This window comes from Ornithorhynchus anatinus, chromosome X1 (assembly GCF_004115215.2).
Source record: "Ornithorhynchus anatinus isolate Pmale09 chromosome X1, mOrnAna1.pri.v4, whole genome shotgun sequence".
Lineage (NCBI taxonomy): Eukaryota > Metazoa > Chordata > Mammalia > Monotremata > Ornithorhynchidae > Ornithorhynchus > Ornithorhynchus anatinus.
The window spans coordinates 107,448,466-107,471,428 of NC_041749.1; the positions used below are offsets into that span (position 1 = coordinate 107,448,466).

The 22,963-nt window shown below is 56.0% G+C and overlaps 1 protein-coding gene across 1 annotated transcript; it reads right to left on the bottom strand.

Annotated features, from left to right (window-relative positions):
- Nucleotides 1-269: 269 nt before the first annotated feature.
- ADAMTSL5 (ADAMTS like 5) lies at nt 270-11,773 on the bottom strand. Its single transcript, XM_029052001.1, is given in 13 exon segments — nt 270-990; nt 1,264-1,335; nt 1,578-1,671; nt 1,673-1,837; nt 2,743-2,906; nt 3,096-3,179; nt 3,679-3,802; nt 4,058-4,185; nt 4,618-4,726; nt 5,286-5,346; nt 6,387-6,541; nt 9,526-9,598; nt 11,557-11,773. Coding segments are annotated over 13 exon segments (1,611 nt in total). The 5' UTR covers nt 11,625-11,773; the 3' UTR covers nt 270-676.
- Between the last annotated feature and the right edge of the window lie 11,190 nt (nt 11,774-22,963).

The following is a 22,963-nucleotide window of genomic DNA, read 5'->3' on the forward strand; positions in this document are numbered from 1 at the left end:
CACAGGGCTATTGCGAGGACAAAGTGCGACTATGGCTATGCAAATGCTTTAGAAAAATAAAAGCAAAATAGAAATTCAGGGGATGACGACAATGATGATGAGAGGGGGTGGGGGGCAGGTCGGGAGAATGCCCATTCCCACAGCTCCTGAGGAAACTGGTTTGGGAGACTCCTCCTCTTCCTTCCCCCCACCCCCAACATCAACCCCACAGGGCCCAAACCCTCCAAAGGTGTCCGAGTTCCCGGCAGGCAGTCGGGGGGGGGGGGGGGGGGGGCTCACCTGAAGCGGCAAGGGGGAGGGGTGGTCAGCTGTCCCGCCTCCTTCATCCACCTGATCGTGGCTCAACTCCCCCCTCCCCCGCCCCGATCTGGTTCTGACAACCCGGGCCCCAAACCGAGGAGTAGAGAAGGGTCTTCTAGGGGTCTAGTGAACCAGCGATGCCCACCTCCCCGAGCCCCAGGGGAAACTCGGGAGCCGGGGCCAGGGCTGGGAAGCAGTAAGAGCTTACATGGTGGCTGCGACCGGACGGGGGGAGGGGAAGACATGGGCTCTTCTCCTGCCCGGCGGGGAGAGATGGGACCGGGGCGGAAGGAACTGGACGGACGCAGGTGGATGTGGACAGCACTCCTCCCCGCGAATCCTGGCTCGGCCCCTCCAGTGGGCCGGGCTGCAGCGGTCAGCCGGCCCTTGAGCGCGGGCAGTGCCTGGCCGCCTCTCGTATCAGGGTGTCTTCGCGGGGGGACCAGGGGCGGGCGTAGCCAGCGCGGGGCAGCAGCAGGCGGTTGAGAGTGCCCTCGTAGTTGACGTGGCGGCGGGCGGTGAGCAGGTACTCCCGCCGCTCGGTCAGCAAGGGGCAGGGGCACACGCCTGGGCCCCACAGGTACTCGCGCCGTTCCAGCGGGTAGAGGTTCTTGTAGGTGTGCTCCACCTGCACGTCGTAGCGGGTCTCCTGCCCCACCTGCCGCCGCGCCAGCACCCGGCCTCGGAACACTGCGGGGAAAGGGGCGGGAGTCGAGTCGTACCGTCCAAGCGCTTAGCAGGGGGGCTCTGCGCACCGTACGCCTTCGCTAAAGACGACCGGAAGAAGGAAGAGGGCCGAGGGGCCGGGCGGAGGTGGAGCGGGGGTCCCGGCCCGAGGCTCCCGGGAAGGGGAGGTAGAGGAGGAGTCCCGAGGGCTGGGCCAAAGGGGCCCCGATCGGTTCCGGGGGGAAAGGACCTGGACGTAGGGCGAGGCCGGGGTCGGGGGCCAGGGGGGCGTCCTACCGAAATCACTCTGGCAGTAGTGCTGCAAGCGGCGGGAGTGGCCCTTGGGGTTGGGGCATGCCGGGCAGGTCCCTGGGAGAAGCACGGAGGGGTTGAGGGAAGGGGGAGAGGAGAGGCCGGCCCCGGGGGATGATGGAGGATGGCGTGTAGCGGGGGAGCCGGTCTCCTTTCCCCCAGCCCCACCCCTCGGATTTGGCTGCCTCTCCCACAGGGGAGGGGAGGGTCCGAGCCCCCACGCTCCCGGGGCACTGGGGGATTGGGCTGGTGGAAGAATCGGGAGGTATCTACCGAGGGGACGGGGCAAGGGAGCGTACCTCTCTCCCCGGAGTCATCTGGGAGTCTCTGCGGGGGATCTCGTGGCCTGTGTGGGGCCTGGGGGCTGGGCCGGGCTGGGAGGGTGGGGGTGGGCCAGGCCCTTGGTGGGGGATCCTGGGGGGGGGCCCGCCTCCACCTCTCGGGGCTGGGGCTGCCGCAGGGCACTGAAGTCACCCCAAGTCCCCTGGAAGCTCTGGTAGAGGGCCCGAGGCAGCCAGAATTCAAACTCGATGCCAGGGTTGGCCTCCTGGAACAGGACCTAAAGGGGAGGAGGGGCCGTCGGGGCGGCCGGGGTGGGGGGAGACAGATGGCACAGAATTCCCAGGTCAAGCTCCAACTTTCCTAACACTGGGCCTAACGCCGGGCCTCAGCCCGGTCCCCTGGACGTCTCTAGAAAACATCCACAAGGCAGCCCGTTATAACAGCTTACCCCCCAGGAGCATGGCCTAGTGGAAAGAGTACAGGCCTGGACTCCCTCTAATCTAATCCCTGCTCTGCCGCTTGCCTGCTGTGGGACCTCAGGCAAGTTACTTAACTTCTCTGCTCCTCGGGTCATTTGTAAAATAGGGATTCGGTACCCGTTCCCCCTCCTACCTAGTCTGCGAGCCCAGGGTGGGAACCGGGCTGTGTCCGAACTGATTCTCTTCTATCTACCCCGTGCTCAGCATGGCGCTTGGCGCACAGGAGACGCTCAACGCTTACTACAGTTATTGTTATTATATTCTACCCTAGTAGACCCCCTACAGTAACAATACCTAGGGAACCAAAATTAATCATCTGTGTCTGCCTTCCTCCCCCATTAAATTGTAGGCTCTTCGAAAGTGGGAACTGCAGCTTCTGTTTTTATTACCCTCCTCCCAGCACCTAGTGGATGCTCGGTAAATACCAGTGAATACCTGAAAATGAATAAGTGAAGGTGAAGAAGTGAAATGAATTTACGTACATATCTATAAATTATTTATTTATATTAATGTCAGTCTCCCCCTCAGAGAGTACGTTCCTTGTGGGCAGGGAACACGTCTACCGAGTCTGTTGCACTGTGCCGAGCACGTGGTACAGTGGTCTGCACATAGTGAGTGCTCAATAAATGCCATCGACTGGTTGAATAAGTTCTTCCCAGAGCCCCATGTGGTCACAATTTCTGGGATTCCTTAGGCTCCTCACCTGTAAGAGCAGGTCCTCACCCGTGGGCCCCACTGCCTCCAGGGTCTCGTGGTGGCCAGCCGAGCGGATGTATCGCACCTGGGTCCCCGCCACCTCGTAGACCCCAGGCCAGTCGATGGCCCAGTCCCCGTTGATCACGTGGCGCCCGTCGCTGCCCATCAGCGCTGCAAAGGGAGGGCAAGCAGGAAGGGGCCACGGGTCAGCGAGTTCCCCGTTCCCCTCCAGCTCAACACTGCACCCCTTCCCTCCTCCATTCACGCCACCCCTCTCCCTGCCCCAACCGGGACCCGTGGAAGAGAAACGGGCACGGGAGAAGAGTTAGGCAAAAGAGGGGAGGGACGCGGGACATGTACCGAGATAGTTGCGGCTCTGATCAGTTACCCTGATGTGCCGGGCCCCGGTGGGGATGCGGGTCACATTTCTATAGCCGAAGAAGCCTGGAAGGTGGGAGGCAAGGGGGAGCAGGGAAGGGGCGCCTGTGACTTCGCCTCTCCAGAACCTCAGTCCGCGACTCTGCCCGTCACCGCCCCCGGTACCCTCCCACACCTTGTCCAACCTGCGGCCCGGAAGCAAGTAAGCGCTCTCAGGCTCACGCACGCGTGTCTGTGGGGATGTGCACAGAGGTGAGTGAAATTAGGCGAGCGGCAGCGCACACCCCCAGGAATAGACAGTCGGAAGTGGAAGAGCGCCAGCAGCAGCGGTTCAGTGCTAGAGTTGAGGGCTGGAAAAGGAGTTCCGGCCCTCAGATCTCTCGTCGGCCAATCAGAACGTGGCCTGCCTCAGCCTCGGCCCTCTCGACGACCATTGGGAATGCAGCTCGACTCCGGACCCAGTTCAAAGGGTTGGTGGGGGGAGGAAAGTAAGTGGGAGAGGGGATGGGAGTCCAGGAGCGGAGAGCCGAGAGTCGGAGCATTCACCCATGGAGGGGGCAATCACCGGAGGTAGGCGCGGCCTCCCGGTACACCCGCTGTATGAAGAGGCAGGAGTCGTTGGCGCCACCGCACGTGCCGCAGTGATCCTCCCGAGCCCCCGAACCTAGGACACCATCACAGCCCGCGCTCTGGAGAAGGAAGGAAGAGGCACGGGGGAGAGAGGCGGTGGAAGGTGACAGGAGCCTGAGAGGTGGCATGCCGGTTCTTCCTCCGACCCCAAGATCGGTAACTGAACCCATGGACCCTACACCGCTGTCCACCCCCCCCACCTCCCCTTCCCCGTTTTGGGGTTGGAGCCGGGGGGGGACCATGGGGACACGGGTCGGGGCTGACCTGGGCCCTAGAAGGGGGTCCGGGATGGGGGTGGGGGCAGGGGTCCTCACAAGGCATCGGCCACTGATGCAGAGGCCGTCGGTGTCCGGGCCACAGCGGGTCCCGTCCAGGACCCGGCCAAATGTGTAGTAGAATGTGTGGCCTTCAGCCAGGCAGTTCAGGTCACACAGGTTGGGAGCTGGGGAGACAGAGAGAGGAAAAGGGTTGAGGGAGCGGAATGGAGAGGAGGAAAGGAAAAAGGTGAGGGAGAGGAGAGTCACACAAACTCCCCCCACCTGCCCGTCCCCCTTCCAGCAGGCTGGGCTTTGGGCAGAACTTTTGTGGTATGGGGGTAGGCAGGGGAGTTTTCTGTAGGGATAAGGTGCGGGTGGTATCCTGTGTATTGTCACTGTGGGTCTATCTGCTGGAAAAATGTGGGCTGCATCACCCCCCCCACCCCCAACCCTCAGGTAAATACGCCAGTGTCTTTCTACTGGGGAGGTTCGACCCTGAAAGGGAGCGGAGTGGGGGAGATGGGAATCAGGATGAGCCCTAACCCTGCCCTCTCCCAGGGGAGCCACTCCTCATCAGGTGGCAGAGGAGAGTGTGACAGAAGGCCGGACAAACTTACCCCCATGGAAGGGCACCCACTGGTAGGTAGCCTGGTGGCCTGGGATCGGCCTGGCATTGTAGAGGGCGCACTGCAATTCCCGGAAGGGCACGGCTCCCGGGGGACAGGCCTGCAGGCAGAGGAGAGGTCAGAGCTGTCCCTGGGGCCAGGACGGGGAGAAGGCCCAAACTTTTTTTTTTTCAAAGGGCATTTGTTAAGTACTTACTCTGTGCCAGACATTATACTAAGCACTGGGGTAGATAAAGGTTAATTGGGTTGGACACAGTCCGCGTCACACCTAGGGCTCACAGTTCTAATCCCCATTTTACAGATGAGGTAACTGAGACCCAAAGAAGTGATTTGCCCAAGGTCACACAGGAGACAGGTGGCGGAGCGGAGATTAGAACCCAGGTCCTCTGACTCCCAGGCCCGTGTGCTTTCCGTTAGGCAACACTGCTTCATGCCGGGGTTGCGGAAAGCGGAGAAATGCCCTCAACTTGTCGGGGAAATTAGCAGCACCAAAATCTTCTAACGAGACCTAGTGTCTAGGGATGGGAAAGGCTGAAATAGGGGTATGTGTGTGCATGTGTGTATTGGTTGGGGGCAGGGGTCCCCTTTCTCTGGACTCAGCTCAGAGGTGTTTTAGGGGGTGCTAAGGAGGGGTGCGGAAGTGTTTCGCCTGGACTCACGGTGATATGACACAGACGGAACTGACGGGAGTCTCCATTGCATGGATCTTCCTCTGGAAGCCTGCAGACAGAACAGTCTTACGGGTTTGGCTCTTGCTGGGGGGCCAGGTCCCCCCCCCCCCGATATCCTGTCCCCTCTCGGGAGGCCACCGCCTATTCTTCTCTCCCCCACCTCCCAAGTCCCCTTCTACAGTTCCCCATACACCCACAAGACCCGGCTGCCCATTCCCCTCCCAAGCACCCGGGGGTGGGTGGGCGGGGAAACAGAGCCACATTCCAATCGGATTAAAGGGCAGAAACATGTGCAGGCGGCAGGCGTGGCGGCTGAGATGGGTGCAGCCAAGCGGCTTTGTCCAGGACATACCGTCCATCCCTTTCCCTCCCTCCAAGCCCTGCCCACTAGCCCAGGTCCCCTTCAGAAGGAAGAAGGCTTTGGGGGTAGGCTGGGAACCACTACAATCATAGGTGCCCGCTTCACGAGAGCTATAAGAGCTGGCGTCCCTTCCCCTGGGTTCCGGGCCAGGGGTGAAGCCACCGTTCTCACCTCCACCGCTGCCTGGGATGGACTCCTGGCCAAGCTTCCCCCGGGGCTCTGAGAAGACCTCAGAGCTTCCAAGCAGAGACCAGAGAGACCCCAGATGGGGCCTCTGACCCTTTAGCTCTTGCAGCCTGCCTGACTCTTCCCAGCCTTATCCCACTGGCTTCCTGCCCACTTTCCACCCACTAAGCTCACAGTGAACAGTTGGCACCTACGCCCAGAATCCCAGCTTGGCACTGCCTGACCCTGGCCTGATGTCCGGCCCCTCTGATGTCCCCTCCCCTCTGCTTCATGCCCACAGGTGGCTTGAAAGGACCTAGGCAGAACACAGGTGATGACTGGATCCTTTCTATCTCAGGCCTTGCTGCCCGGCCGGGGGCAGCCGGAGGGGAGGGCAGCAGAAGGATGCCGGGCACGCTCACTCTCCGGGTAAAAGGGAAGCAGGAGATGGGAGGAGCCAGGAATCAGGAAGGTGCTGGGGGAGCTCATAACCTCCCCTGCCCTATTCCCCACCTCCCCCGACCCTCTCCCTACACCCACACTGCACCGGGCCCCTCACCCACCTGATACACCGGCGACTGCGGACACTCGCCCCATTCCCACAGGTGCTGGAGCAGTCACTCCACGCCCCCCATGATGTCCAGTGCCCAGGCCCCTGTTGGCGAGTGGAGTGGGGCAGGGCCAGCAGGCTGAGCCTCAGTGTCCGGGGGTTGGGTCCCTACTTAAGGGAAGCCAACTGGGGTCAGCCAGCATCCTCCCCCCACCTGCCACCCTGCACCTGCACCAGCCATTCCCCTGCCTCCATCCCCACTCCTCTCTGGCCTTTTCGAGTTACCGGTGCTGGCCTGCTCCCAAGCACCCAAGGGACCAGGCTTCCAGTTTCCCCTCGATAATAAAAATACTAATAATAATTATGGCATTTGTTAAGCGCTCGCTAAGTGCCAAGCACTGTTCTAAATGCTGGGGTAGATACAAGATAATCAGATTGGACGCAGTCTCTGTCCCACATGGGGCTCACAGTCTTAAACCCAATTTTACAGATGAGGTAACTGAGCCACAGAGAAGTGAAGTGACTTGCCCCAGGTCGCACAGCAGACAAGTGGTGGAGCTGGGGTTAGAACCCACATCCTCTGACTCCCAAGCCTATGCTCTTGTCACTAGGCCATGCTGCATCTGCCTTTAAGAGGTGTTTAACTACGGATTGAACATTCGCCTTAGCGCAGGGGTATGCCTCAGTCCTTGGGAAACAACCACTGACGGCCTGCCCTATTGAACCACGGTGACAGCATTTGGGCATGTGAATAAAGTCAACTTGAATATCTACAAAGTGTCCCCAGGGTGGCGGACGAGCAGCTTTTTATCTGACAGAATCGAGCCGGTGCCGCTATATTGTCCCGCAACCTTGGGAAACGAGAGAGAAAACCAAAGCTTTTTCACAGATGCAATCATCCCCGCTTTGTTCGATCCGTGGGTCAGACGAGCAAGGTGTGGGAATCCAATGAATGGATTTATTGGGGGGAAGAAACTGGGGAGGGATTTGCTCCCCTCCCAAGTGGCTCATTCTAGCATCTCGGAGCCCTCCCCCTCTGCCCCCATCCCTTTTTCATGCCAGCCCAGCCCCCACCTACCCCACCTCCTTCCATCAGCACTGCTCCCCAGCTCTGAGAGAGGAGGGTGGGGAGGGCACAAAAAGATAATAAATCCCTCTGACACCTCGGCTGACACACCTTTCTCACTCCCCCCCCGCCCAATCCCGACCACTCCTGCCCCCCAGGTGAGGCTGTCTCTGTCAATATGGTTCCTCCCCACCCTCTTCCTCTGCTCTCCTCTCCGGCTCCAGCTCTGTGCCTGCCCACCCGGGGGCCCCTGGATCAGCGACTGCTGGCGACTGGTAACTGGGTGGGGTGAGGAAACTCACCCAGATTGAGTAGTTACTAGAGGCCCCGTCGGCCCCCACTGTCCCCCTGGAAGGGTTTGTTCTCTATGGTATTTATTAAGCACTTACTATGTGCCTAACACTGTGCTACACACTGGGTTAGATACAGCCATAACAGAGCAGACACAGAGGGTGGGGAAGCAGGGGCCGTGGAGCTCGGAAAGACAACCGTTCCTGGCAGTCCTTTGGGGAAACATGGACTGATTTCTAGGGAAGTGGGGACAGGGGTAAAGCGATGGCAGAGAAATGAGAGCTCTGGGACTGCCCCAGACAGGAGAGGAGATAGGGGCAGAGGGAAAGAGGGAAGTGGACAGGAAACAGCATTAGGATCCAGAGGCGCCAGGGACAGGGGGCCCTCGCCCGGGTTCCCAGCTGGCGGTGTTTGGGGGTGAAGCTGCTGTTCCCATCCCCACAGCCCTCTGGGCTGGACTCTGGACCTCACTTCCCCCCAGGGCTGTGACCGGACCTCAGAGCTTCCAAGTGGGTCTGGGGAGACCCCAGGTCGGGCCTCTCTGACCCCCATTAGCTCTGCATAGTTCCTTCTCGACCCCATACAGACAACCCTGCCCCCTTCCCACTCAATCTTCCTCTCTCCAAGGCACTCTTTGAGGGACAAGGAGAGGGGTGGGGGACTGAGGATAGGACTGAACTGGTGGGAAACCCTGGCTGGGAGGCCGGGGGCAGTGGAGAGGCCACTAGACCTCACCAAAGAAGACTGCAGAGCCCCCCACCCCCACCCCGAGGGGAGAGGGCACGCCTGGCTCTCCATCTCCTGCACTTGCCATGGGTACCCCAGCACCTCCCATTCCTGTCCCCCCCGCCCAACCCCGGCCAAATTCCAGGCCGAACAATGACTCAGGCTGTGGGGGCCTGTTTCCCCAGCACAGGAAATGACCCGGTAAACAAGGCGATGTCTCCACTCCCGTTCCCCTGGGGGAGGAGACCTGGCATCAGAAACACTGCTCAGAGACCCTCATGATCCTGTGGATTGAGGAGGCTTGAGGGTAGGATGGTGGGGGAGATTCTGGAGGATGCTGGACTGTCCTAGTGGGTTCAGAGAAGAGTGAGATTCTCCCTCCTCACCCCCTCCATCTCCCGCCCCTTACCGTTTGGCCTTCCTCCGGTTTGGACAGGAGAGGAGGGGCTGAGTGGAGACCTGGTTGCAGGATCAACGACTCCCAGGATTTAGGGCTGGGGCAGGAAGATTAGAGGAGAAAGGGGGTCCCCTCCCTCCCCCACTTAATTCCAAGTCTCGCTTCTGCAGCTCATCAATTTAGACCCCACTCCACACTCCACCCCTACCAGCTTCCCCTGCCCCAGTCCCATTGGGGTGGACAGGCAGGACCCCAGTCAGCTGACCAGGGAAGAGCTGTTTACCTGGGTATAAGCCCTCCCACCCACTCATCTCCTTTCTCTATCGCCCCGCCCCTCCCCCAGTTATATCTTTCTCCCTGAGGCCTGGCAGTGCCTGCTCCCTGCCAGGCTCCCAAGCACCACCCCCAGGGAGGGTTGTAGCAGGGGACCAGGGAGTGGTCAACCCCGTTGGGTCCCTTCCCAGCTTCCAATGCTCTACTCTTGTGGAAATAGGGGACGGAGAAGAATGAGCTGTGGAGATGCCGAGGGAACTGGTCCTTACTTACAAACCTGGTTTATTCTGCCCCTCCTCCCCTCCCGGAGACTCGGGATGGGGGTGAGGGGCACCCAACCAAGAGGAGTGGGGGGGCAGACCCGGAGCCCCCCAGAGCGTCCCACACCTTTTCCCTTACCTGAATGCGGCCCTCTCCTTCCCAGCACAGGCCGAGCCAGGTCAAGAGCAGGAGGCTCCGGGGAAGGCCAGGACTGATGGAGCAAATGCTAGAGGTCAAACGGTGCTGGTTTCCAAGCCTTGGTCGGGAAGGGGGAAGAAACCTGTTCCTTTCCCTCCCCCTCAGCCTTTGTTCTGCCCCACCGCCACTCTCCTCAGTCCAGCTGCCCGCTTCCTAGGCCCTGTCCCCAAATCTCCAGCAGGTCCCTGTCTATCTGGCCCAAGTTCATGGTCTCCCACCCTCCCCCTGCCCCCCACCCTCCCCAAATCCCTTTGGCTCTTGCAATGCTGAAGCTAGGTCGGGGAGGATTTTAGGGTTGGGGGGTGGGGGGGGAATCACACTTCCCCCACGAACCTTCCCCGGCCCACCCCCAGACAGACTATGGACTTGTTTGGCCAAAGGAACAGATAAAGGATTTGCTCTGGGAAACTGGCCGCTCCCTGAAACCTATCCCTTTAGGGACTTCCCTCGCTCGGGCCAGAGATGAAAGGGAAAACAGAGGTGGGTCAAGGGAGGTCAGCGCTGAAGCCAGTGGAGCCTAAATGTTTGGCTGCCACCTGCCCCCCGCACCCCCTCCCCCGTGAGGGGAGGGAATGGAGGGGGCATCCGGCGGCCTTTAGAGGACACAGCAGAGGCAAGAGGACCCTGGCAGCCCTCCCGGGGCCTGGCCGGGGGCGGAGAGGGATGAAAGGGAGAGGCTGATAGATCGGCCTGCCTTCCTCCTTTGGCCCAGACCGGAGCCGACCCAAACGCAGGTCCCAGCGGTCCAGTCAGGGAAACGACGTGTTGGGGGGGCGGGGGGGAGTCGGGAGGAGACGGGTGGGGGGGGCAAGGAGGAAGAGGGGAAGGGGGAAGCGGGCCCTGGAAAACAAGTCGGTGAGGTGGGGGGGGGGGCAACTCTCCAGGGGTGTGAGTCACCCCACCCACGTCGCACCCCAAACCCCGGTTCGGGTTCGAACCTGCTCGCTAATTATCCGCCCCTTCTCGGTGTGGAGGAGGGGAGACCCCGGGACGTAGGGAAGCCGCTTCTCTGGGATAGAGGTGGGGGTCTGGCCCGCACCTCCAGGCAGCCCTCCTCGGGACCCCTTTTTTTCCGGGGTGGCTGCCACTAGGATACCAGATTCATTCCCGGAAATTCAGCCCCGACGCCACGGGATCGCACGTACACACAGACCTTTCCCGAGGACGCGTGTACACGCGCACACACACACGTACACGTAGACACACACACCTTTCCCGAGGACACCGCGTCCCCCAGCGAGCCCGGGGGCGGCAGGGGGAGGAGAGGCTTTAGAGGCAGCGTCCAGTCTAGGTACCAGGACTCCTGGTTTTTCTCCGTTTCGTGTCTCGGGACCAATCCCTGTCCCTCTCTAGTCTCCCCTGCATCGGTCATTTAGGGGGATCGCGGGGGAGGGGAGAAGAGCAAAAGGGGATGTTCGTGGGGCGGGGGTCCTAGACTACCCCAGATTGGTTGGGGCCAGAATGTCCGCTTGGAGCAATCCCCACTCATCTGCCCCAACTCTGAACCGAGCGGGGCAGAAAGCGAGGGCGAGGGAATCCACGAGAAGCAGGATTGGCGGGGGTTGTTCATGACCCCTCTGCCCATCTGTTTGGCAGGCCAGTTTGGATGGTGTCCCATCGAGTCCGGAGCCCTTTTCCCCACACTCCCAGACCTACGTCTCACCACCCTGGGCTTGGAGGGAACAGATCGTCTTGGAACCCGGCAGAGGGAATTTCCAGCTCTGAAGTCACCCCAATCTCTGATCTTGGGGCAGGGGACCGAGCTGGTTTCACTGGGGAGGAGAAGGGGAGGTGTCGGCCTCTCGGGGCCGTGACCCTCAGGGTCTCGAGTCGGGGGAGAAGGGAGCTAGCTTTATCTAGCTGCTGAGGAGATTCGGACCTTCTCCGGGGACCCCCCCCCCCCCGCCTCCCACCAGGACAGCCCGTCTCGCGTGGGCCCCTTCTAGGTGGGTGAAGGGGGCAGAGACTTACCGGAGTCTCAAGCAGCCCAAACCCGGGAGTGCAGCCCGGATCTCCTGGCTCCCCGCGGCCTTCGGCATGTCGGGCCCACGGAGGGGAGAGGATCGCGGGTGGGAATGGGGGTAGGGGGCTCGCCACAGCCTCTGAGCCCCCGAGGAGCTCTTATTCTGGGACGGCGGGACCAGCCAGGACTGCCGAGTTGGGTGGGGAGGGAGGAAGAGAGAGGTCGGGTGGGAGTAGGGGTGGGGGTGGGGGGACCGCCCGAACCACGGCCCCTCCTACCCCCGGCCGGCGGAGGGAGGGAGGGGCCGGGGAGAATTGGGAAAGGGGTGTCCCAGCCCCGCCCTTCCCCTCAACCCACCCAGATCCGGATTCTCCCCCAACCGCCCCCCCCCCCCCCCAGCAGGAGGCAGGGAAAGGATCTGTTAACCCCTGCGGTACTGGGTCTCCCTCCCCACCCCCGGACCCTTGCTGCTTTTTGAGGTGAGGAGTAGCGCCCCCAGGAGGAACTCGCCAACAGCCCGGCGAGGCACAGGGGCCAAGCTGGAGGTGGCGAGAAATCTCCTGTCCTCAATCCTTCTCCTCAGATGCAGACCTCCCCACCGGGACCCCTCCCCATCCTGTCTTCTCCACCTTCAACCTCTCAAACCTCTGGGTTTCCCCTGGTCCCTCTCACTCGTCCTCTGCACCCCCGACCCCGACCCAAATAGCAGCAGCAGCAGCGGCGGCGGCGGCGGCGGCTGGAAGCCGCGATCATCGGGAGAGGCACTGATGTTTGCTGTATTTCGACAGATTTTGACTGCGTCTCCCCTGGGGAAGCCTCCTACTTCACCCCCTACCGAGCCCGGGAGAGGCCAGTGTCCAGCCAGGGGGCCCCGCATTGACCTTGGGAGTCCCCGGGGAGGGGGAAGGGGCGATCCAGGGCTCCCCCTCCCCCACGACGTTGCTATTTTGGCCATCCGGCTCAGGCCGGGGAAATGTGGAAAAGGGAGGGGAGAGGGGGGCGGGGACCAGAGCTCCATCTCCCCCCACCCTCAGGCGGGACTCTTTTGGGACGGATCGGACTCCGGGGTCCTCGATCTGCTACAGGGACCCAACTCCCCTGCTTCTCTGAGAGCCCGACAGCCCTCAGCCGGGGCGACCGAGGGGGTCCGCGGAGATACGGAGCCAGATAGTGGGAGCGGAGGAGGTGGGCGATGTACTCCGGGGAGAAAGGGTTAAGACCCCCCCCCACCTCCTGCAGGGAGACAGCGCCCCGTTCCGGGACTCATGGGGTACTGCATCCCGGTGAAAGGCTCCGCCCTCCCGGTTGCCCATCCCCCCCCCCCCCCCCCGCCCCGCCCCGGATTCTCAGGCTTGCAGGAAAGAAAGGGGACCCCGATATTTGAGGGTCCTTGCCCAGGGTACCACCTGAGCCTCCTCCCCTCTCTCCCTACCCCCGACCTCCCTCTTCCCTCCCTGTCCTCCTTGGGGGCGGGAGAAGGGGCGGGGTTGGGTAAACAGAGGGATCCGATGTCAGATGAGCATTCCTCGGTACTGCCGTCACTGGGAGACGGGAGAGAACTCTCGCCCCCCACTACCTTACCCACCCAATACATCCCCCACAACATCCCATACCCCGTCCCTTCAGGTCTGAGCTCTCTGCAAAGCCCCGACGGAGGGGAAACAGATGCTGGTGGGGTGGCGGCGTATCAGCGGGAATCCAGAAGATCCAACTGACCCAAGTGTTTCTGGTCCCAACCCGATGGGAAATTCAGGGACGCTCTGAGAGTCCAAAAAGGATTTGAGGGAGGGCGAAGAGGGGACGGCAGGCAGAACAGGGAGGGAATCACTAAGGGTCATTTGGGCCAGCCCCTGCCTCCAAGAGGATGACAGAGGGTCTCCAGGGAGTGGGGGTGGAGGGGAAGAGCTCTTTGGGGAGACCTTTATACCTCTCTCAGTCGCCCGCTCTTTTGTCTAATCCCCATGGACATGATTCATTCCTCCGTTTCCAACACCCGAGACCCCTATTCCTTTACTCACGGATGAATACTCCATCCCTGCCAATTAGAAAGCCTAGAAAACAGGCATTGACTCAGAGAGGGGAAGGAGATATGACAGCGAGTAGCAAAGAAGGTTGGTTTCATTAATTTTACTCGCTGCAGCCCTCAGGGTCAACCTCCTCTCCCTCTTCCGTTCCCACCCCAACTTTCAGCAGCTTTGGTATTTGTAGAGCACTTACTGTGTGCAGAGGACCGGACTAAACGTTCGGGAGAGGACCGAAGAGTTAGTAGACGTAATCCCTGCCCAAGGGGAGTTTACAGTCTACCGAGGGAGACGGACATTAAAGTAAATTACAGATAGGAGGAAGTCATAGAGGATATGATTCGCATTAAGTGCTATGAGGGGGGTGCTGAGTACTCAAGTGCCGAGATGATGCAGAAGTGCTGATGTGAGAGTTGGGCAATATAAAATGGGGAAGATTAGAAATTAATCAGAGAAGGCCTCCTGGAGGAGAAGGGACTACAGAAGGGCTTTGACCATGGGGATAGCAGTGGAATGCCGGATGTGAGGAGGGAGGGAGTTCCAGGCAGGGGTGAAGATGTGAGCAAGAGGTCAGCTAGGAGAGAGATGAGAACAAGGCACCGAGAGTATGTTAGTTTGAGAATAATGAAGAGTGTGAGCTGGAGTGTAATGGGAGAAGAGCGTGGACAAGCGTGGCTTAGTGAAAAGAGTCCCGGCTGGGGAGTCAGGAGACCTGGATTCTAATCGCAGCTCTGCCACTTGTTTGCTGTGTGACCTTGGGTTAAGCCGCTTAACTTCTTTGTGCCTCAATTTTTCTCATTTGCCAAATGGGGATTCGATATCTGTTCTCCTTCTTCTTGAGACTATGAGCCCCATGTCGGACAGGGACTGTCTGATCTGACTGCAGCTACCCCAGCACTTAGTACAGTGCTTGACACACAGAGTAAGTGCTTAAATATCATTATAAATAAATAGAAAGGAGAGAACTGATTGAGTTCCTTAAAACCAACTGTGAGGAGCTTCTGCTTGATGAGGAGAGAAATTACTATTATTATTGTGGTTTTTGTTAAGCACTTACTATGCGCCAGGCACTGTACTAAACGCGGGGGTAGGTACAAGTTTATCAGGATGGACACAGTCCATATGGGGCTCACAGTTTCAATCTCTATTTTACAGATGAGGTAACAGGCACAGAGAAGTGAAGTGACTTGCCGAAGATCACACAGCTGACAAGTGGCAGAGCCGGGAATAATAATAATGTTGGTATTTGTTAAGCGCTTTCTATGTGCAGAGCACTGTTCTAAGCGCAGGGGTAGATACAGGATAATCAGGTGGTCCTACGTGAGGCTCACAGTTAATCCCCATTTTACAGATGAGGGAACTGAGGCACAGAGAAGTTAAGTGACTTGCCCACAGTCACACAGCTGACAAGTGGCAGAGCCGGGATTCAAACCCATGAACTCTGACTCCCAAGCCCAGACTCTTTCCACTGAGCCACGCTGCTTCAAATGAGCAACCACTGGAGGTTTTTGAGGAGAGGGCATTCATGTTCAAAATGTTGTTTTAGAAAATGAGCTGGACAGCAGAGTGAAGTGTAGAGTGGAGAGGGGAAAGACTGGAGGCAGGGGGACCCGTGAGTAGGGTAAAGAAGCAGCATAGCCTAGGGGATAGAATATGGGCCTGGGAGTCAGAAGGGCCTGGGTTCTAATCTAGGCTCTGCCACTCGTCTGCTCTGTGACCTTGGGCAATTCACCTAACTTCTCTGTGCCTCAGTTACCTCATCTGTAAAATGGGGACTGAGACTGAGAGCCCCATAAGGGACCGGGACTGTGCCTAACCTGATTAGCTTGTATCTAACCCAGCACTTAACAGTGCTTGACACCCAGTAAGCGCTTAACAAATACCATCATCATCATTATTATTATCGATGCTGTAATAATAATAATAATGATGGTATTGTTAAGCGCTTACTATGTGCCAAGCACTGTTCTAAGTGCTGGGGTAGATACAAGGTAATCTGGTTGTCCCTCGTAGGGCTCCCAGTCTTAATCCCCATTTTACAGATGAGGTAACTGAGGCACAGAGAAGTGAAGTGACTTGCCCAAAGTCACACAGCTGACAAGTGGCAGATCTGGGATTAGAACTCATGACCTCTGACTCCCAAGCCCTTGCTCCTTCCACTAAACCAAGCTGCTTCTCAGTAGTCAAGCTGGGATATAACAAGTGCTTGGAACCAGCAAGATGGCTCTTTGGCTGGAGAGGAAGCGAAGGATCCACCATGTTGTGGAAGGAGAACCAACAGACTGAATATGGGGGTTGAAAGAGAGAGAGGAATCAAAAATAATATCACTACTACTATGTGGTGCTTGTTAAGCACTTAGCATGTACTAAGCCCTGGGGTTGATACAAGATCATCAGGTTGGGGACAGTCCCTGTCCCACCCTGGGCTCACAGTTTAAATAGGAGGGAGGAGGCTTTACTCCCCCTTTCACAAATGAGGGAACTGAAGCAGAAAGAGAAGTGAAATGACTTCCCCAAGGTCACGCAGCAGGCAAGCGGCAGAGCAGGGATTAGAACCCAGGTCCTCTGACTCACAGGCCTATGCTCTTTCCCCTACACCATGCTGCTTTTCACGATTACAGATTTCAGACGTGGGGAGGATGGTGGTGGTCAGGGTGGAGGTGGTGATGTCTGTGGTGAGCCCACAACAAGCTTCCTTGTTAGTGACTGTTTGCGATTTCGCAAACAGCAACAAGGGAGAGACTTTGTGAAGGCACTGATGGGCTCCATCTGAGGCAGGTGATTGCGGGCCTGGGGGTGGGAGGGAAGCATGGAGGGAGGCAGGGCTTTCTCTCCCTATTCTACCCAGTAAGGGGCCTGGACTAATCAGTGACTGCCACACCTAAGCCAGATAAAAGGCGGTTGCTTTGAGGCATTCAAAGGAGGGCAGAGAAATGGGTAGATATCTCTCTATCTAAAGGAGAGGTAGGTAAGTAAACAAACAAACAAACAAACAAACAAGAGGCAGGCAGAGCAGCAGGAGCATGCAGGGAAGCATGCTGAGAATAGCAGCTTGGAAGTATAAAAAAGAAGTATTGGCAGAAAGGGCTCCTTTGACCACAAATTGTATTGATCTCTTGGTAGAGTAGAGTGAGTGTACGTATGTGTCACTCCCTTGCACGTTTGTAAAACTAAGTAAAAAAAACTTTTCACAGTAACCTTGGTGATCAGAGGTGTGGTTTGAACTCTTTTACATGTCACTGAGGCTCCCCTGGTCCAGGAAGATCCTGGTTGGTACAAACGGGGGGGCTTGAGACAGTGTTGCCTATGATGGGCAAGTTGGGTGGAGAAAAGGATTTGAGCTTTGAATTTGGTTGGGCTGTTGTGGCAAAGCAGGGGCACCAGCAGTTCTCTGCACACAGTAAAAGCTCAATAAATATAATTGAATGAACTCTTTGCTGATGATGGGGGCCTATGCCCCGTTGGGCTCCCAGCTCCCCTGATATGAAGCCACCGTGGCATTTGGGGCAACTGCTAATTCAGCCCTCCCACGACACCTAAGCATTTGAGTACTAACAACCTCATGAAGCACTTACGTACATGTCTCAGATACTCTGTTACTCTCAATCTGCAGCTCTCTCTTTCCCCAGCTAGACTATAAACCCCTTGAGGAAAGAGGCCCTGATTTTTACATCCTCTTCTAATAATAATGATGATGGCATGTGTTAAGCCCTTACTATGCACCAAGCACTGTTCTAAGTGCTGGGGTAGATATAAGGTCATCAGGTTGTCCCACGTGGGGCTCATAGTCTTCATCCCCATTTTCCAGATGAGGGAATTGAGGCCCAGAGAAGTGAAGTGACTTGCCCAAAGGATTAGATTAGAACCCACTTAGGGCTTAGGGCTCTGTGCTCTGCCCATAGTGGGTACTCAGTAAATATTATTGACTGATTGAGTGGAGGTGCTACTTGAGAGCTTCTGAGCAAGGCTAAAAAAGAGCCAGAGATTTCTAAGTGAGAAGCAGCGTGACTTATTGGAAAGAGCCCTAGCCTGGGAGTCAGGGGACCTGGGTTCTCTAATCCTGGCTCTGCTACTTATCTGAGGTGTGACCTTGGGCAAATCACTTCACTTCTCTGTGCTTCAGTTACCTCATCTGTAATATGGGGATTAAGACTGTGAGCCCCCCATGGGCCATGAACTGCATCCTGCCTAGGTGATTTTTTTAATGGTATTTAAGTACTTTACTGTGTTATAAGCGCTGGGGTAGATACAAGCTAATCGGGTTGGACACAGTCCATGTCCCACCTGGGGCTCACAGTCTTAATCCCCATTTTAAGGTAACTGCGGCACAGTGAAGTGACTTGCCCAAGGTCACACAGCAGATAGGTGGCAGAATGGGGATTAGAACCCAGGTCCTTCTGACTCCCAAACCTGGGTTCCATCCACTAGGCCACTCGTAGAGAAGCCGCGTGACTTAGTGGAAAGAGCCTGGGCTTGGGAGTCAGAGGTCATGGGTTCTCATCCTGGTTCTGCCACTTGTCAGCTGTGTGACTTTAGGCAAGTCACTTAACTTCTCTGTGCCTCAGTTACCTCATCTGTAAAATGGGGATTAAGACTGTGAGCCCAACGTGGGCAACCTGATAACCTTGTATCTATCCAGTGCTTGGAACAGTGCTCAGCACATAGTAAGTGCTTAACAAATACCATCATCATCATTATTATTATCAGGCCATGCTGCTTCCCTAATTAGCTTGTATCTACTCCAGCACTTAGTACAGTGTCTGGCACATAGAAAAAGTGCCTAACAGATGCCAGTTTTAAAAAGTGGGGCCAAAATTGGATCTTTCTAGGACTTAGAAGTCTGCTCGTCCCTCCACAGCCCCACCCTCCTTGCCAACCCCTACAGTCACAGTGGAAAGTTGACTCTTTGCCTTTAAAGGGTTAAAATCTCCAAACATCTCCCTTGCCCTCCCGCCCCTCCCTAGAATCCCTAGAATTTGCCCCCCTCCCCAGTGCCCATGGACCTCCCCCACCCTGAAGAGGTGAAATGGACTATTTTCAATTCATTTCTCAGCAGGAAGAGAGTTTCCGGTGAGCATTTGTCCACCTCTCCTCACTTACCAACTTGCAGGTGAGTTTCCCCTCTACCCCTCCCACAGGGATCTCCTACTGGAGAAGTAGCAGGGTTTAGTGGATAGAGCCTGGGTCTGGGAGTCAGAAGGTCTTGGGTTCTAATTCTGACTCCGCCACGTGTCTGCAGTGTGACCTTGGGCAAGTACATTCACTTCTCTAGGCCTCAGTTACCTCATCTGTAAAATGGAGATTAAGAGTATGAGCCCTATGTGGGACAGGGACTGTGTCCAACCTAACTTGTATCTACCCTAGCACTTAGTACAGTGCTTGGCACATAGTAAATGCTTAACAAGTACCATAATAATAATAATAGTAATTATTATTATTACTGGGCCTTCAAAGAAGCAGCGTGGCTCAGTGGAAGGAGCACGGGCTTGGGAGTCAGAGGTCATGAGTTGGAATCCCGGCTCTGCCACTCGTCAGCTGTGTGACTTTGGGCAAGTCACTTAACTTCTCTGTGCCTCAGTTCCCTCATCTCTAAAATGGGGATTAATTGTGAGCCTCACGTGGGACAACCCGATTACCCTGTATCTACCCCAGCGCTTAGAACAGTGCTCGGCACATAGTAAGTGCTTAACAAACACCAACGTTATTATTAAAGCCTTATTCATTCATTCACTCAAGTGTATTTATTGAGTGCTTACCGTGTGCAGAGCACTGTACTAAGCTCTTGGAGCCTGTTGTTGGGTAGGGAGTGTCTCTGTTGCTGAACTGTACTTTCCAGGTGCTTAGTACAGGCTCTGCACACAGTAAGCGCAGATGTTTGGGGGGCTGGGGGGATATATGTTTGCACCTCTGTGCATATATATATGCGTCTCTGAGCATGGATGCAAATAGTTTTCCTTGTATATTTCTGTGTCTGGTGGGTCTCTATAAGTGTGATTGTGTCTGACTGTGCGTATCTATGAGGGTGATGCGTTCTCCTCTCCGGCATGTGTTTTCCATTCCACACGTAAGCCTGTGTCTACATAACTCTGTGTTTGAAAAGTGGCTCTGCATTAAGCATTGCATATTGGACCATGTAAGCCTGGGTGAGTGCAACTTCTGAAGACGTAGTCTGCCTACGTGCATCTGGTGTCCGTCATGATTGTGTCCCGTGTAGACTTGCTGTGAGGGTTGTGTGTACACGCATGTGTGTCGTGTGCCTGTATATACCATAAGCAGAAGCCGCTGCTTAAGGAAAAGCAGCGTGGCTCAGTGGAAAGAGCACTGGTTTAAGAGTCAGAGGTGATGGGTTCTAATCCCGGCTCTGCCACTCAGCTGTGTGACTTTGGGCAAGTCACTTAACTTCTCTGTGCCTCAGTGACCTCATCCGGAAAAAGGGGATTAAGACTGTGAGCCCCACTGTGGGACAACCTGATTACCTCGTATCCACCCCCAGCACTTAGAACGGTGCTTGTCACATAGTAAGCGCTTAATAAATACCAAAGAATATTATTATTATTATAAGCAACATGACCTAGTGGAAAGAGCGTGAGTCAGAGAACCTGGGTTCTAATCCTGGCTTCCCCACTTGTCTGCTGTGTGACCTTGGACAAGTCGCTGAACTTCTGTGCCTCCGTTTCCTCATCTGTAAACTGGGGATTAAGACTGTGAGCCCCATGTGGGAGCGGGGCTGTGTCCAATCTGATGATCTTGTTCCTACCCCAGCGCTTAGTACAGTGCCTGGCACATAGTAAGTGCTTTAACAAATAGCGTTATAATAAAATACAAAGGTGATGGGGGTCTCGTGTGTGTGAGTGAGGACATAGCCGTGGGAATATGATTGGATGAAGGAGTAAAAGTACAATACAGCAATTAAGAGAGAAAATCCCTGTCCACAACGGGTTTACAGTCTAGAGGGGGGGAGGCGGACATCAATACAAGTGAACAGGCATCGATATAAATAGAATTATATATACATATATATGCATAAGTGCTGTGGGGAAGGGGGGGAAGAGCAAAAGGGAGTGAGATAAGGTGATGCGAAAGGGAGGGGGAGCTGAAAATTCCATCTCTTCCAAGAGGCCTTCCTCAATTAAGCCCCCTACTCCCTCTCCCTTCTGCATCTCCCAGGCACTTGGATGGGGACCTTTTAAGCACTTAATCTTCAGCCCACCCTCATCTCTACAGCACCTGTCCATATCTGAAACTGGTTTTCCTGTCTGTTTCCCTTTCTAGACTGTAAGATTGTTGTGGGCAGGGAATGTGTCTTATTATTGCACTGTACTCTTCCAAGCGCATAGTACAGTGCTCAGAACACAGTAAGTGCTCAATAAAAGCAATCGATTGATTGACTGATTGACTAATAGGGTCGAGACCAGAATGGCTTAGTGGATAGAGCACAGGCCTGGGAGTCAGAAGGTCATGGGTTCTAATCCCTGCTCCACCCCCATGTCAGGTGGGTGACCTTGGGCAAGTCACTTCACTTCTCTGTGCCTCAGTTACCTCATCTGTAAAATGAGGATTAAGAGTGTGAGCCCTATTTGGGACAGGGACTGTGTCCAACCTAACTTATATTTACCCCAGCACTTAGAACAGTTTGGCACACACCATAGTGGATAGAGCACAGGTCTGGGAGTCCGAAGGTCATGAGTTCTAATCCCGGCTCCCTCATTTGTCTGCCTTCTGACCTCGGGCATGTCACTTCTCTGGGCCTCAGTTCCCTCATCTGTAAAATGGGGATTAAGGCCGTGAGCCCTACGTGGGGCAGGGACTGTGTCCAACGCAATTTGCGTGTATCCACCCCAGCGCTCATTACGGTGCCTGGCACACAGTAAGCGCTTAACAAATACCATTATTATAATTAGCAGCGTGGCTCAGTGGAAAGAGCCCGGGCTTGGGAGTCACAGGTCATGGGTTCGAATCCTGGCTCCGCCACTTGTCAGCTGTGTGACTGGGGGCAAGTCACTTCACTTCTCTGGGCCTCAGTGACCCCCTCTGTAAAATGGGGATTAACTGGGAGCCTCACGTAGGACAACCTGATGACCCTGTATCTCCCCCAGCGCTTCGAACAGTGCTCTGCACATAGTAAGCGCTTAACAGATACAAATACCAACTGTGGGGAGGTCACTTCACTTCTCTGGGCCTCAGTGACCTCATCTGTAAAATGGGGATTAAGACTGTGAGCCTCACGTGGGACAACCTGATGACCCTGTATCTCCCCCAGCGCTTCGAACAGTGCTCTGCACATAGTAAGCGCTTAACAAATACCGACATTATTATTAATTAGTAGTATCACTATTATTCATCGCTGGTGGGGTGCTGCCCTCTGCTGGCCACTATGTGGCCCTGCAGGTCCCAACTGTCTTTCTCCATCTGGACAGCAGAGGGCGCTGCCTCCTCCTTAATCCTCGCGGGCGGCAGCCCCTTCTCTAAGAGGGCTTCGAGCCTAAGAGAAATCCCTTGGTGGCCCGTTCAGAGAGGAATTGAGTCCCACCTTGATGGGTGGCGAAGGCTGGGGGGAGGGTTAGCACTTATTAATAATAATAATAATAGTATTTGTTAAGCGATTAGTATGTGCCAAGCACTGTTTTAATGGACAGGTGTCTGTCCACCTGGGCCCCCAGGCCTATAGTTGTAAAGTGGGCAGGTGAGGTCGGGGCTGGGGGGTGTTGGAACGAGGAAGAGGGAGCCCTGGAATGGGAAGCAGGGCTTCTAGCCCTCTGGGTTCCCATCTGGAAAAGGAAACATATGTGACTCCTACTGTTTTTGTCTGTCTCCCCCGATTAGACTGTAAGCCCGTCAATGGGCAGGGACTGTCTCTATCTGTTGCCGATTTGTCCATTCCAAGCGCTTAGTACAGTGCTCTGCACATAGTAAGCTCTCAATAAGTACTATTGAATGAATGAATGAATATTCACTGAAAGACATGAATGTATTCACCGGAACACGCATGAACCTGCATACCTGTACGGACATCAACTCACAACTTTCACGTGCACAAACACCCGCCCACGGCTATGTCCTCACTCACACACACGAGACCCCCATCACCTTTGTATTTTATTATAACGCTATTTGTTAAAGCACTTACTATGTGCCAGGCACTGTACTAAGCGCTGGGGTAGGAACAAGATCATCAGATTGGACACAGCCCCGCTCCCACATGGGGCTCACAGTCTTAATCCCCAGTTTACAGATGAGGAAACGGAGGCACAGAAGTTCAGCGACTTGTCCAAGGTCACACAGCAGACAAGTGGGGAAGCCAGGATTAGAACCCAGGTTCTCTGACTCACGCTCTTTCCACTAGGTCATGTTGCTTATAATAATAATAATATTCTTTGGTATTTATTAAGCGCTT